Source organism: Drosophila obscura, unplaced genomic scaffold, assembly GCF_018151105.1.
Source record: "Drosophila obscura isolate BZ-5 IFL unplaced genomic scaffold, ASM1815110v1 contig_150, whole genome shotgun sequence".
NCBI lineage: Eukaryota > Metazoa > Arthropoda > Insecta > Diptera > Drosophilidae > Drosophila > Drosophila obscura.
In genome coordinates, this window is record NW_024542736.1 from 8,321,746 (window position 1) to 8,336,515 (window position 14,770).

At 48.3% G+C, this 14,770-nt stretch overlaps 4 protein-coding genes across 5 annotated transcripts; 1 reads left to right on the forward strand and 3 right to left on the reverse strand.

Moving 5' to 3' along the window:
- Positions 1-412: 412 nt before the first annotated feature.
- Positions 413-6,375, reverse strand: LOC111079152 (two pore potassium channel protein sup-9). 2 transcript variants are annotated; one of them, XM_022374186.2, is made up of 9 exons: positions 6,168-6,375; positions 3,719-4,726; positions 3,479-3,634; positions 3,284-3,410; positions 3,023-3,213; positions 2,767-2,954; positions 1,592-1,752; positions 1,065-1,097; positions 413-994 (listed from the first exon to the last, which is right to left on the reverse strand). In XM_022374186.2, the coding sequence occupies exons 2-9, from the start codon at positions 3,843-3,845 to the stop codon at positions 754-756; spliced, it is 1,224 nt and encodes a 407-aa protein (XP_022229878.1). In that variant the 5' UTR covers positions 3,846-4,726; positions 6,168-6,375; the 3' UTR covers positions 413-753. The 2 variants fall into 2 exon arrangements, with proteins under 2 accessions (XP_022229878.1, XP_022229877.1); XM_022374185.2 differs by having other exon boundaries at positions 6,156-6,375.
- Positions 6,376-6,597: 222 nt separating this feature from the next.
- LOC111079145 (26S proteasome non-ATPase regulatory subunit 9) lies at positions 6,598-7,820 on the reverse strand. Its single transcript, XM_022374171.2, has 3 exons — positions 7,604-7,820; positions 7,220-7,543; positions 6,598-7,141 (listed from the first exon to the last, which is right to left on the reverse strand). Exons 1-3 carry the CDS (start codon positions 7,703-7,705, stop codon positions 6,908-6,910), a joined length of 660 nt encoding a protein of 219 aa, XP_022229863.2. The 5' UTR covers positions 7,706-7,820; the 3' UTR covers positions 6,598-6,907.
- A 181-nt stretch (positions 7,821-8,001) lies between these two features.
- Positions 8,002-11,062, forward strand: LOC111079144 (serine/threonine-protein kinase stk11). The gene is made up of 5 exons (XM_022374169.2): positions 8,002-9,655; positions 9,730-9,924; positions 9,991-10,154; positions 10,214-10,508; positions 10,598-11,062. Exons 1-4 carry the CDS (start codon positions 8,598-8,600, stop codon positions 10,474-10,476), a joined length of 1,680 nt encoding a protein of 559 aa, XP_022229861.2. The 5' UTR covers positions 8,002-8,597; the 3' UTR covers positions 10,477-10,508; positions 10,598-11,062.
- On the reverse strand, positions 10,881-14,770 carry LOC111079143 (integrator complex subunit 5). The gene is given in 11 exon segments (XM_022374167.2): positions 10,881-11,022; positions 11,103-11,445; positions 11,508-11,650; positions 11,718-11,997; positions 12,066-12,430; positions 12,490-12,847; positions 12,849-12,954; positions 13,028-13,292; positions 13,346-13,690; positions 13,749-14,524; positions 14,598-14,770. Coding segments are annotated over 10 exon segments (3,057 nt in total). The 5' UTR covers positions 14,705-14,770; the 3' UTR covers positions 10,881-11,022; positions 11,103-11,133.

Here is a 14,770-nt window from a genome sequence, read left to right on the forward strand (position 1 = left end):
CTACCATTGATCCGTTATCAAGTATTTACAGATTTTTTTTAATTTGATACTTTCTATGCCTTTATACGAGTGGATTCGGTTTTCGAAGGCTTCCCCAAGGGCTCGCAGCAAGTGAAACCCGCAGTTGTTTCTGATGAAGGCAGCACTTGATTCTCAATACAATTTCAATGTATTGTATGGTATGGTATGGTATGGTATGGTATGTATGTTGTTCAGAGGGGCTGTAAGTGTTCAAATAGAAAGACGACCATTGTGGGCACCGCTTCAAACATACACACGTAATCATAGCATGGCTTTCATCTTCAATGTACTATCGCTCGGAAATGGCAGTGGTTTACTTTCAATTTTTTTAGTGCTCTAGTTCAGTAAGTATTTTAAATGTATGTATACATTTAGGTTTAGTCGCTAGCATGCCTACTGCAAGTTTTATAGATCTCTATGCACTTATTTACATTGTAAATGCACATAAATAGCATCGCATCGGTGCGCACATAAATTGCGCATTTCAATAATCCTCCCATAACTCCCATCTCGTCCTACATTCGGTTTCGAATCTAAATAAGTTTTAAGTACTATTAGAGCCTTTTTATCACTTTCAAGTTGTAAGTCGTTTTTGGCGAGGGCAGGTCCAAGGGGTGGGGCCGCCACTTCGTTGTTCCTGCTTTCTGCTCCCCCTGTTTATCCTCACTGTGCGAATGCTCCTGTTTTTGGCTGCCACTGGAATACCATCCAATACCTCACCTCGTCCTCCTCCTAGATGCGAAATGATAGTAGTGAGACGTTGCGCTTGAGCAATTGCTGTGGCCGCAACGGGGATCCGATGCTTGCCGTGTCCACCATATCGACGCCCATGTAGTTACTATCCATGATCCCGCGATCCGGCATTGAGTGCACACTTTGTGTATCGTAGTCGTAGTTCAAATCCTGCATGGGAACCACTTCGGGCAGCAGGTGCCTTATGTGTGTGGGCGATCGCTGTAGCCGGTACTGATTCCTGTTAGAAAAGCGACCGATTTTAATAAGCACGAACTGCATAATATGCCCTTAAAGAGAGAAAAACTTACTCAGTATCATTGTTCCTCCCTAAGTGGTTACTCCTGTGCAGGTTTGAAAATCGAAAAAAATAAGAAAAAGCACATGAATAATATATATATAATTGAATGGTTCTTAGTTTGAAAATTTCACACACACGTTCTAAAAATGTATATATTCTAAAGCCCATCTTTTTGTTGGAGTCGATATGTACGGTACTCCCGCAAGTCCCTTAAATATAAAATTCGAGTACTCTATATATTTTAGTTCATTTTCTTCTTGGGAAGATAGATGCATCTGTCTATTTGTTTTCTATTCAAACTTTCTCCAGAGTCTGCAGATGGGCTCACTAGTGGCTGTCTATTCACTGCCAATCAGACAGGTCGCTGCTCATCACATAATAAAGCAGGAAACGTCCTCTAGGCTTTTCCTGCATCCCTAATCCCTCCGACTGGGTCGTTCGTTAAGCTCTCCAAAGACGAGTGCAATATAAATTGGCCTATTTCTAATCCTTTTTTTTGACGATTTGTGATTAAATGTACTGAGGCGGATAACATACTTTTTATGTCGGTTTCTATTAAGACAAATACAATGGCACGAGCACATGGACGACGCACTTGATCCGTTCAGCGATTGGCCGTCGTTTCCCTCGTAGCCGCTCAGTATGGATCCGTTGGATGTTATCACGTCGCCCTCCAGTTTAACAGCCACTTGCAGTGCCTGTAATGGGTATCGGCATTAATTATTATATTATATTATGCAGCAGTGTGCAGAGATGTGGAGCAGAGGTTGAGTAAAGCGTTGGAAAACGTAGGGAGCGGAGCTCAGTTGTTATTCGGGGACTGGATTGGTGTGGCTGTGGCGAGAGTGTGTGTTTTGTGGGTTGTCGGTGCTGTGGCTGTAGCTGTTTGCTGTTGCTGTTGTTCAGTGTGGTACAGAAGCAGGTGGTGAAGGGGTGGTTGTAGTTAGAGTAAGTCAAATATATGGGAATCGAAAAACCGCAATCACCTCGTTGGTCCATAAACTGGACTTGGACATAAACTAAGCTCACGTTTTGCATTTTGATTTGTTCGTTAAGTCAAAAGCAACCGAAAATATGCCAAAAAAGAAAATATTAATTCGTTTTACATTGAGTTGCTCTCGTATTGGCCTGCATTGAATAAATTGTATAAATTAATTGGTTCCAAATACAGTACAAAATATGTATTGCAATTGCACAATAGTACGTAATTATTGAAAAAGAAACCGAAGGTGCATGATTATCAAGAGTAAGTCAAGGTGGAGTGTGGAGTGTGCAGCAAAGTGGCAAGCAGATACATATGTATATTCAAAGCAATGTAGAAATAATTTAACAAGTTACTGACGGAAAGGTTCTAGGTTCAAGGTTTGACATGAGAGATGGAGATAGAAATAATTCGAGTAGAATTGCAATAAGCGTAATAAAGTTGTACATAACCTATTATGGGATAAGCTTGTCAAGATTCTAAGTGAAACAGGTACAGCGAAGCTTTGGTGTTAGGATAAAACTGGAGAGTAAAAGCGATTTACTACCAAGGGAAGGTACAGCGAAACTGAATTATCTCGACTGCGTGAATGTACTCGTATTTTTTTTTATTTTATCATTATTAATAATAATCATAGAAATGACAAAAAACAGTCCTCAAGTCTACGGTAACAAATGAGTTGGTTGCATGAGTTGCTGGGAGTCCGCTGGCACGGCTCTGATCCTCTTACCTGCATGGCCTGCGCCTCGTCGCGTCGCTCATCTTCGGTGTTCATTGTAACAAACCTAAGCACTAGCAAGTTCAGCGAAGCGGCCACGATTGCCAGGCCAAATAGTATAAATATCAGTGCGAACATCACGTACTCCGGCTTTCTATTCAGTGCGTTGTCCCTTTGTAGGGCTACCATATCGCCAAAGCCTAAAAAAAACCAATAAGTTACTCAGTTGTGGCCCTCCCCTCTTAGAGGCAATGGCGGTAGATCTTACCTATTGTAGTTAAAGTAATAAAACAGTAATATACTGAATCAAAGTAGCTCCAGCCCTCAAATTTTGAAAAGGCTGCAGCACCTCCCGCTATCGTCAGCGAACTAAGCGTCGTCACAACGCAAATGAGGTCCACCTCCGAGGCGACAGTTCGCTTGCAACGCAGCGATGTGCGAACTACTTGGATAACATAGCTGTTTGGGGAATCAGTAGGGATGCGCAAGTATCAGTAGGGGTAACCGGAAAAGTAAAGGGCCCACAAACCTGCTCAGTCTATTCACTCTTTCTCCGATGCTCTGGAACATAACGAGACCCAGGGGAATACCCACAATGGCATAGCACATGGTGAAGAGCTTCCCGCCCACGGTGCTGGGTGTTGAATGTCCATAGCCTGAACCACAAATAAAGATATGTATAAAGAACGCAGCGTACAATAGGGCGACGTGACGACATAATTACCTATGGTGGTTAGCACTGTGGTTGCATAATAGAATGCGCCGGTGAACTTCCATTGTTGGCCGGCCTTGTGCGATTCCGATTTGAGCACCACCGTCTCCATGACTTTGAAATCTTCCGGCGATATACTGTACTTGCGTATTATCATGTCCTCGGCATCTGCAATTGCAACCAAATTACACCAAATGTTTAGTTTATGACGTAACTCAAGTTGAGGCGAGTCGAGTCGGCCAGGACACTCACCTTGCAGCGCCTCCCAGCGACGCTTCTCCGTTTCCGATTCAAGTGCGTCAAAGACAGCGGCGCCGACAAGCAGATACGTAAATGTACACACGATCAAGGATATCGTGCGCACATTTTGTTTCTTCATTCTTCATTTAGGCGAGGTTGATTTTATTGGCAATGTGGCTGGCATTCACTGACGGCGCCTCCGCTTGCGGTATAGCTGCTTACTGCTGCTGCGGCTGCTGTGGCTGCTGGGGTTCTGGCTGCACCTGCAACTTGTCCGGCCGCTGCCTTCCATATGTGCCACGCGCACCCTGCTGGCTTGCTGTGCTGTCCGTTTCGTTCAAAGGACAAACTTTTAAAATTGGGTTAAGCGCCAACAACAAGACACCCGACACCTCTCTTGCACTCGCTCTCGCGCTCTCTGCCACGTAACGGTTTGTCACTCCACTCCCGCCTTTGCGGCACTGGCACTTAAGTTTTTTTGGGCACGGCACAATTCACTTAGCACTTTCCTTGTCCTGATTGCATTACAAATAATGTCCCTCGACTATGGATCCGAATCTCGTCATTTAGCCGCAATGATGGGAAGAACCTAGTGGCCTAGCTGCACGGTCATAGCTCGCAATGGATGATGGTGCTTTCACCGTTGCTCTCACACACGCCGTTACCGTTACCGTTGCCGTGGGCCTTTGTCCTCGTCGCGTTCGTTGCGCCGCCCATGTCCTTGTGTTATTTATACTTCTGCCACCTTTGATGCATTCCATGCTGCGACTGCGACTGCAAGTGCAACTGCCTGCCCCTCCTCATCAGTGAGTGGCAGCGCCTGTAGTAGTGCTGTTCCTTCTGGTAGAGGGCGCAAAGCTTTCAAGGATGCTGTTGGTGGTGGTGGTGCTGCTGCTGACGGCAATTGCTTCGGTATGTCGCATGCACAGCGGCGGCATCTCGTCGGCGGGGCTTTTGCAGTGTCCTTCGGCTTCACTTATGCCGCACTCGCCTCCAACCGGGGGACAGACGGGTGGCTGGCTGCGTTGGTTGCGTGGAAATGACATAAATTAGTCTTTATGGCAAGTTGCACTGGGGCGGACTAAAAATAGATGCCAGTGTGTGGCAGTAGCTGGGCGGGGTGTGCAACCCATCACCTACGCGCCAGGATGCAGCCCCACATACACATCCTCCCTAATTTGCTGTCTTATTGATGCATCGGTCTAATCTGTCATCATCCACATCCGCCTAAACAAAACTCTGCTAACCCCCACCCCATTACGCGTACACTGAAACAAATTTATGTTAAATAATGACAACATAAATCTTGGCCATCATGGAACATTAACCCAACATATCCCCCATTCATTGTTCTAATGTTCAATGAACTAATGCTATTTAAAGTTTAATTATATCTGTTTTTTTTCTCCGTGTACCAAATTCAAACATGCAAATTAAAAATTCATTTGTATGCGTCCTTCGCAAATAAGCGCCTGGATTTTGTGGACACACTGGCAACTGGAAGCTGGCAAAGTGTGAAAGTGCTGTGCAGGCAATTTCAGATTCGGCGGTAACTGTATTTGGTGAATTATTAAAGCAACGGTATAATGAGAAAGAAAGCAACAGCCAGAACGAAAGCTCCGGCGTAGCAGTAAATCAGAAAGTTGCTTTGAAAATGGGTGGACTGGGACTGGAGAAAAAACAGCGTCTTATTGACGAACAATGGTTGCGATGCGGTATCTTTTAAATATGGCCATCCAGCAGCATTGCAGCATCCTCTGAATTATTAAAGTCCTACATACTCTCGGCATTCATACGCTATGCTCATGGTGAAGAACTTTTTGTTGACCGACTCGACTCTGTGTGTTTGTGTGCGCGTTGAAGCTTATACGCATACATACATACATTCACGCATACACGTACATGGTACACAGAGCCACACGCACTCGGGTATTTTTTTTAATTTATTGAGTAACCAAAACGTTGGTTCTGGGCTCTGTGGGGGTCTGTTGGGGTGGTTTGCCAGCATTTGTACACACACACACACTCAGATAGAAATAAGATACCAGGTTCGCAAAGGATGCCACAACACACACAACCGTGCCGTGCCGCCTCCGAGTCCGCCCTTAGTTAACTTTTTTGTTAGTTTGCCCAGCATAAGGAGTACTCTGCCGTTCGCACGGCCATTATCCGCATTATTTGTTAACCTATTTGGCCGACCCGCAATCGGAATCGCGCAGCCTCCCTCCCCCCAGTACTCGTGTTTCTGGTCTTCTGCCGTGCACTGGCAATGACAGTGACACTATCAAGAGTTCCGCCCCCTCCTCCGCAGTACCAATCATTTGCTGTATGCGTCTGTTCTCGTCCCCTGCGAGCGCCTGAGCGAAAAAAAAAACGTACAACCTGCCAGCCAGCACAAATGAATGCCTTTCCATGCCCATCTATTATTATATAAAACACACACACATACACATATTATCACTGCCTGGGTAAATTAGACCGCGTAATTGGCAATTTTCGGCAATATCGCTCGGCAGAGATCCTCTTATTTATCACTCGAAAAATGGTACACTTTTTTGCCTGGCAATTTTTTTCACTACAGCTAAATTTGTTCCTCGGCACGAACGGTTTCGATTGCGTTCCGCTTGCAATGCACGCGACTTTAGCTGAGTTTGAGAACTGCTCTGCTACGGCGCACAAACTGACAGTTGGGGCTGCTGGAGCCTGTGTCCTGTGCGGATTGTGAGCTTCAGGGTTGAGTCGAGCATCCTATCCTGCCTCGCTGTTCCGAAATTTCCGTTGGGCTTTTGCACTCTAAAGCTCTCTTGACAGCGTGCTGTTAGGCGCAAGTTTTGAACCGCATTTTGGGGGGGAATAATAGAGCGACTAATTTGAAACTTGAAAATATTTATTTTCTTTTCAACGTTGGCTTTACTTATTTACGAGTATATAGATCCTGTATTAATTTAAAATAATAATTATGCATCATCTCTCCACCTGAATTAGGCCCATTCATATTCATGAACTCGTCACTCTGTCGCCTTGACCATCCCACCCAGTGGCACAGTGACCCAGAAGCCGGGGACGTCCGTCACGCGAAATAATCTCAGATTGGTTGGGAAACGAAGCTGCACATAAACTAAAATCAATTTTTACAATTTAGTACAATTAATGTTCTGTGGCCTGGCCATGAATTAATAATTAAATGCAGCAAATAATAAATCAGTACTCCATGGCCTCTGGGGGTAGCACAATGTTACAGCCCAGAAGGCCGCGTCCGCTCCAGGCTTTTGGCACCAAAAGCAGATCCATCAGTTCGTCGCCGCGCTTCACTTTGAGCTGGACGTTCTGGTTCTGCATGTTTCTAACAACCTCGCCTATCTGGCCCAGATCTCCTTTGAAGTTGTTGCTGTTAACAGAGCCGAAGGTGCAGATGCTGTCGCCCACGCGTAAACCCTGCAAATGTCAAACGGAATTATGTCAGACAGGATCGCAGCGCAGAGCCTGTTTGGTCTTAGGACAGGTTCTACTCACCGCCTCTTCTGCCGGGGAACTCGGGCTGACTAGATTGACTATAACCATGGGGCGAATATCGGGAGGAGCAATAATGGATCCACCCATCACTCTGTCGCTGTCCAGCTCCAAGGCGGAGGCACGATTCACCAGCTCCGGGTCGGTGGTGGCGATCTCACTGTGGTACTGGTTGAGCAGGTTCTGGATTTGGTTCATCAGCTCCTTGTGATCGTTCTGCAGGCAAATTATCGTCTGGCGGGCCTGGCGCACTTGGTAGATGTCGATGTCGTTGCGTGGAAATCCTTCGGGGTCGATCAGGGGTCCGGTCATGCCAACATTGTCGTTCTGGAAGGGTTCGTTTGAAGGCTTTAGCTTCGAAGCCAACGCTGGAGCGCAGTTACTTACTGCAGCCAAAATTTGTCCATTTCTACTGATTTGAGCCTCCAGCTGCGTTTTGGCGGCCATCAGCCTCTCCAGGCGCTCCTTGGTGGTTATTCCAGTGGCCATGACTTGCGTTTTGCTTGTGAAAATCGGTGGGTTTTCTAGAATTGTAATTTGTTCGTGTTCAGCCTACCTATTTGCCACTGTCACTTGGATTTTTTAATAACAATTAAATTGGAGTCCGCAGCCCTGGTATGCTGGTAGCGTTGCCGTACTGGTGAAGTACTGTCCTGAAAATAGTGGTGCCGTACTGGTGAAATATTGCCCTGAAATAGCGTTGCCGTACTTGATTGCTGAAGTACTGCCCTGAAAATAGCGTTGCCGTACTGTGCTGAGATACTGGCATGAAAACAGAGTTGCCGTACCGATTGCTGCCCCGAGAGTAAACACAAAAAAATGTACAAATTTTGAGAAAAGCCAGGCACCGATTTGGATGTGTTTGTGCGAATTGATTACACACAATTGATTGAAAACATACACAAAAAGTGGGCCCGAAGCGCGTAGCACCAGCCAGTGCGGCCGATCGAAGATAATACGGAAGTACACGGCCCCCGGGTCAAAAAAAAAAAAAGTTTTTCAAGAGCCGTTTTCGGAGTCAGGCCAACCAGGCGCTACCTACTAAGTGCTCCTCCGCTCCTTGCCGTCAAAATACCCGACCTCTGATCATATCGGTGAGCAGTGCAGCGCCCTACTCATCTAGCTCGCCTCTTGAAACGATTCACACAATATGTGAGCGGTGGGCTGTGGGCAGTTCGGAAGTTTATGCAATGTTCTAGTTCTAGCCCACGAGACGGCGGGCGGTTACGGGGATACGGAGACGGAAACAGAGAAGGGAGCAAGGAGAGAGAGAGGGCAGAGTCGGCAGAAGAGCGTCGTTTTCCGTTGATACAAACATATACATATAATACATAGGCGTGTGTACAAATAGCGTGTGTGGAAGGGAGCAGAGAGTATCCAAATGACTGTGACCAGCACACACACAATGGAGGCACCAGTCAAAGCAGGACATCATCATCATCATAAGGGTGGAGGCGGTGGCGGCGGCGGCCAGCAGCTCGGCTCCAACAAGTCTGTCGATGTGGCCGGCAAGGAGCCGCTGGAAGAGGACGATGTGGACGACGAGATGACAGTACTGCTAGCCAATACAAACTTTCACTATGACGCGGCATCCGATATGGACGAGGCCTTTGTGGAGCACAAGGATAGTAATGAGACGGCAGACGGCGTTGCCGGGGCGGGAAGCTTTTATAACGAGCCCGAGCTGATCGAGGAGCAGCCACATCCGCAGGTCACTTGGCTGGATGACGACGAGATCGAGACACTGGATCGCGTCACCCTGGACATGGGCAACGTGTTCTTCAACCGCGTCGACAGCCAGGACATTATCTATCAGCAGAAGAAGAAGAACATCAAAATGGTCGGCAAGTACATAATGGGCGATGTTCTGGGCGAGGGCTCGTACGGGAAAGTGAAGGAGGCCATGAACTCGGAGGACCTGTGCCGCCTCGCCGTCAAGATACTCACGAAGCGCAAGCTGCGACGCATCCCCAATGGCGAGCAGAACGTAACGAGGGAGATCCACCTGCTGAAGCAGCTGAAGCACCCGAATATTGTCGAGCTCATGGATGTCCTCTACAACGAGGAGAAGCAGAAGATGTATTTGGTGATGGAGTACTGCGTGGGAGGCCTGCAGGAAATGGTCGACTATCAGACCGACAAGAAGATGCCGTTGTTCCAGGCGCACGGCTACTTCCACCAGCTGGTCGATGGCCTAGAGTACCTACACAGCTGCCGCGTCATCCACAAGGACATCAAGCCGGGCAACTTGCTGCTGTCCCTGGATCAAACACTGAAGATATCCGACTTTGGCGTGGCGGAGCAATTGGATCTCTTTTCGCCGGACGACACATGCACGACGGGCCAGGGCTCGCCAGCATTTCAGCCGCCAGAGATTGCCAATGGCCACGAAACTTTCGCTGGCTTCAAAGTGGACATCTGGAGCAGCGGGGTCACACTGTAAGCTCAGCCTTGCCTGCCACCTCTCCAGGGGCCAATTTTGATCCCACTAATTGGCACACTCGCATTTGCAGCTTCAACTTGGCCACCGGCCAGTATCCGTTCGAGGGCGATAACATTTACCGCCTGCTAGAGAACATTGGGCGCGGGCAGTGGGTTGCGCCCGACTGGCTCTACGAGCTGGACCCAGACTTTGCCAAACTAATTTTAGGCATGCTGCAAGCGGATCCCAGTGCCCGCCTTTCGCTGCAGCAGATACGCAAGGACACGTGAGTCGGAGATGGGCATATTCGCTGTTTGGCGGTATTTGGTCAGTAAAATCTTTCCCTTTGCAGTTGGTTCATATCCGCACCGCCGGTCACCGGCCCACCGATACCCATTCCTCCACTGAAAGGCGACAAATACCGATGTTCCACAGTACTGCCTTACCTGGAAGCCTATCACTACGGCAGCGAGCACGACCAGGAAGATGTCTATTTCACTGAGCACGATGTCAATCGTAAGTGCCTCAATCAATCCACGGGGCGCACTGATTTTCTATCGTTTGTATCTTTGCAGAGGAGCTGGCGCGACAGGCCGCAGCGGCCGCGTCCGAGATACGAGCAAAACAGTCAGCGGCAGCCCATGCTGCCTGCCACACGTACGAGCATCCCTCCACAAGTGCCGCTGCAGCAGCTGCGGCCGCAGCTGGACAGTCACTAGGCAATGGCAACAGAGACGAGATGCCGGCTAAGAAGAAAGGATCGGCGCTAAAGCGTCGCGCAAAGAAGCTAACCTCCTGCATCTCGGTGCGCAAGCTGAGCCACTGCCGCACCTCGTAAGCAGGCGAAGAACCTTAACCTAGCTGCTAAGTGTAATGAAAGAATAACTTCTCGTTAACAAATTGTGAGCAACTTTTTGGTTTTGTTTTCCCGTTTTCGCGTTTTTTTTTTGTTCGCCAAGTATTTGTAGCTATAGAAGAAAGTAGGTACGGCAGAGGACCCCAGCAGCAGCAGCAACAGCAGCAGCGGCAGAACCAGCAGAGACTCAAAGTCATCTGAGGGGGCAGTCGAGCTATACATATATCCATGTGACAATACTGTGTATTATATGAATCAAATGAATGAGTAAATTAGTCGTTACTATGATTGTACTGAAGAAGATAGAAGGATTGTGCCGTGCCCGAGCGCCGATCGATGAAGTGAGGGGAATGCTTTTGGGGCACACATAAAAGAAGAAAAATCTGTTTAAATGAAATGAAAATTCGTTGTTGGCTTCGTTATATTCAATACTCAAAATAATTAGACCCATTTTCAGTCGCCGAGGAATCAATAACTGCTGGACAGTACACACTCGCATGGCCCAGGCTGAGATTTTAATTTACAAATCTATGAATGAAACAAAAATCAAATAAAACGAACCCATTGAAGTTCAAATACAAATACAAACACTGCATTTACACACTCACACTCGTAATACTCCTACAACACTATAGATCCTTATTCTAGTTCGACGATCTGCAGCCTGGAGACGGGCAGCATTGCGGCTGTAGCTGCTGTCTCTGCTATTGCTGGTGGGACAGGCTTCTTGTCCATTAGCTCGGCCATGATGAACATCTGGTGGTAGTGCGGACCCAATTTGGACAGTTTACGTTGCATCAGATGGCGCAGCGTGTCCACATACTGAGGTGGAACCTTGGCCAGACTGGTGTTGCGCCAATGCAAGCCATTGTTGTCCACATGGAATAGCGCTGGGGAGGGCACATGATCCTTTAAGTAATTCCAGATGCACTCGCGCAGCAACAGGGCTATCTGCAATATAAATGTGGCCACATAAGCGATGCTGCGAAACGTATTAAAGCTCTCAAACATGCCTCAGCCGACTCGAAGTGTTCAATGATTAGATGCAGATTGGTCAACGGGGGCGGGATCAGCTGGCTCATGGCCAGCAGCTGCAGGAGCTTCTTCGTGCAGAGCATGAGCTCATCATTCGCCGCAGTTGCCTGAAATTTATTGACTGAGAAAGATTTTTCCTTGGTTAATGGTCCCCCAAGTTCACCAAGTTGCTGTACAATCTTGCTTACCATTTTTTCCCCGCCAGTGATGCAAGCACGTAGCGCACAGGGCACGCAAAAGCACTGACGAGTAGCAGAGGGCCGGTCTGTGGCCCGCTATCAGACCCAAGACTGCCCACAGAACCGGGGACGTAATGAAGGCACGCCTAATTTGCATATCTCTTTCCATAGTCACTTTTGTGAACTCCTCGTCCGGGAAGGGCAGGCCATTGTACATGACATCTGTGGAGACCAGCTCCACCAGCAGAAGCGAGACCAGCGAATACCCTTCCACATTGTTTGGCTTCTCCTAGCAAGCGGGAGGGGAAAATACATCATACATGCACCACAGGAAAGGTGTTGCCTTAAATTCCTTACCAAGTCCGCACAGCAAGCATTCAATGCTTTCAGATACAGAGCTTGCGTTTCCGCATCGCACGTTCGCTCATTTGTTGGCAGCACTGGCCGCAGGCCACGCCCAATGATACCCGAATGGAGCACCGAACGATTCGAGTTGGCCCCAGAGCTTGTGTGGAGGTTTTGCAGAATGAGGAGCTCATTTTCGGGAATTTCCAGCTCGTCCAACTTGTACTCCTCCAGCTGGCCCAACAGATGACCATGATAGAACAGGGCACCCTCCACAAGCTCCCGCAGACAGACGGTTCTCGCAATCTTGCGGGCGGAGCATTGGCGCTGCAGCAGGGCATAGGACCGATGAGCGGCCGCCGCGCGACGTATGACGGCTGAGGTAAGACATTATGCTTTACTTTACTTTTCTTTTGTGACCTTTTTTCGCACTTACTTTTCTCGGTGAGACCCACAAAGAAATACTTGACGCTAAGCACCGCTAGCTTGAGGACCACTGGAGTGCGCAGCACATTTTGGCCAGATCCTCCTTCAATATTGTTTAAGAGGTCCACAATGAGATGGGCCAAGCGCATACGGCTCGCATCTTCATCTTCGGCACGGCTATTCGGCGAGTTCGAGTGCGAGTCCGAGTCCTTTTCCCCCGGCTCCGTTTTAGGTCTTTTCCCATAACCATTGCCATTGCAAATGTCTTTGGGGCCCTCGCGCTTATTATTATTATTGGAATGTTGTGCCCTGAACTTTGCCGCGCTGCACTCGGCTGCATCCCTGTCCATTTTCAGGACCAGCTTGTTTGACGGTGCAGTCGAAGATTTGTACGATTTTGGGCAGACATTCGTTCAGAGCCTGGATCAGCTGCGTCGACCTGATGTAGGGAGCTACATTCTTGCTCTTGTGCATCCTGTTGAGGAAAATTAAGGTAGATTGAATTGGAATTGGAAAATACAACACCGCAGCACTTCCGCTTGAATTACTTTGCCAGCATATTCAGGTTGGAGAATGTATTGTACGCTTCTGTGGGTGTGCCCGCGGGCACGGGCAAGCGGTTGTTCACTTGCACGTGCAGCGTTATGTCCTCCAAGACCATTTCGAAGCCCGGCTTAAAGCAGGGAAAGTTCACCACGCCACTTTGTCCGCCAAGCAGCCGGATGAGGGCACCAATGCCATTCGGGTTGTGGGCGTAGGACTTGCTCAGCAGCTGGGATATCGTCTGATAGTATATATGAGGATGCTGCGAGGCTAAAGAGCAGAGAGGTTGTCAACAGTCACCACCACTGCATAGGGATACTCACAGACAACGAGTAGCAAACGGACAGCCGTCTGCTGCTCGAGGAGATTCGTGCTGAGACAGCTTTTCCAGAGCATGTATTTCGTCTCCTCGTAGGCAAGGTCCGCCAGCAGGGGAAAGTTACGCTGATTGAGCACCCACTGCTCCAGCTCCTGCATGGAATTGTCCAGAAAGTCTTGACACCACACAAACTTCTCAGCCATTTTGGCCGCCGTGATCAGAAGCGTGGCTCCGTGCTCGTTCATACGGAGCACTGCATTATTGAGCGTCGGCTGCATGTCGGCAAACATCTTGTTGCTCAGCCAAAGCGGGGACTTTTGTATAATCACTTCACACATGTCTTCAGAGTCTGCAGAAAGAAAGTGAACATTAGAGAAGGAATGGGGAATGATTTGGCTCTCACTAACATATCTCGACGAGCACATTGACCAAGCTCTGGAGAATCGCATCCGAGTAGTTTGTGGTGATCAGTAGAAACGGAACCACTGCGATATCGAGCGGTTTCTTTGGAGCAAAGCCGTCCTTAAGCATCTCTCGGAATGCAGCGCGCAGCTGCTGCTCGTGACACGACGTCATGTAGTCCAAGATGCCAGCCTCAGAGTCCAGATGACATCGATAGTCGTCCACAAAGCGCTTGATGCCACACTGAAGAATCTGCATGATGATTTTGTATGGAAAACAACCGCCCAAGCGTGCCACAATCCAATCAAAGGTCATGGGGAAGCGGTGGAAGGCATTCAGCATTATTTCCACGCAGGTCTCTTCCTCGGCGCTGGTTAGCTTGCGAAAGCAACTGTTGATGAGGGTCATTAGGCCGTGCATGGCACTGCATTCCAGCCAATAGTTGCACGACGCCGTGATGGTCATGCGGCGCTGCGTATACTTGTCCGAGAGCTTCGCCACCAGCTCCAGGCTCCAGTTGGCAATCAACGGTGGCCAGGCAGGCGGACCTTTCCACACCATATGCTGCAGGGCTGTCTTGACCATGTTGAAGCTCTCGTAATCTTGGGCACGCATCTGTTGCTTGCGGTTGCCGCCTTGCTTCACCTGCGACACCGGCATTCCCGTTTTCTGGTCCATCATTTCGGGCGACACATAAAGCTGAACGCTGATCTCGGCCAGAAGACCAAAGTACTCAAATACAATGTCCCGCGTAGCTGGCAGATCATCAAGGAAGCTCAGCCTGTGGATTACAGATTGGATAATAATGTTGTTTACATGTTTGTGGTGATGGGAATGGGAATGGTGTATCTTACGAGAGCTTGATGAGCGTGGGATTTGTCAGCAATTGTGGATTGCTGTGGCCATTATTAACCGTCTCTGTGAAGTGTTTGAGCTGATCCAACAGAGTTTGCCGCAACATTTTTGCTATTTCTGAATTTTTAATTTTTTAATTTACTTCTTATTCCGACCCTCAGAAATATACTGA

What these genes read in the sequence shown, in the direction of transcription:
- LOC111079144 (XM_022374169.2), top strand. Translation starts at nt 8,598, where the DNA reads ATGACTGTGACCAGCACACACACAATGGAGGCACCAGTCAAAGCAGGA. An exon ending in TGGAGCAGCGGGGTCACACT is followed by an intron (nt 9,656 to 9,729) that starts GTAAGCTCAGCC and finishes TCGCATTTGCAG; the next exon opens with CTTCAACTTGGCCACCGGCC. An exon ending in CAGCAGATACGCAAGGACAC is followed by an intron (nt 9,925 to 9,990) that starts GTGAGTCGGAGA and finishes TTCCCTTTGCAG; the next exon opens with TTGGTTCATATCCGCACCGC.
- LOC111079145 (XM_022374171.2), bottom strand. Translation starts at nt 7,705, where the DNA reads ATGGCCACTGGAATAACCACCAAGGAGCGCCTGGAGAGGCTGATGGCC. An exon ending in ATGGACAAATTTTGGCTGCA is followed by an intron (nt 7,544 to 7,603) that starts GTAAGTAACTGC and finishes GAACCCTTCCAG; the next exon opens with AACGACAATGTTGGCATGAC. An exon ending in GTTCCCCGGCAGAAGAGGCG is followed by an intron (nt 7,142 to 7,219) that starts GTGAGTAGAACC and finishes TGACATTTGCAG; the next exon opens with GGTTTACGCGTGGGCGACAG.
- LOC111079152 (XM_022374186.2), bottom strand. Translation starts at nt 3,845, where the DNA reads ATGAAGAAACAAAATGTGCGCACGATATCCTTGATCGTGTGTACATTT. An exon ending in CACAGTGCTAACCACCATAG is followed by an intron (nt 3,411 to 3,478) that starts GTAATTATGTCG and finishes TTTGTGGTTCAG; the next exon opens with GCTATGGACATTCAACACCC. An exon ending in GGGAGGAACAATGATACTGA is followed by an intron (nt 995 to 1,064) that starts GTAAGTTTTTCT and finishes CTTTTCTAACAG; the next exon opens with GAATCAGTACCGGCTACAGC.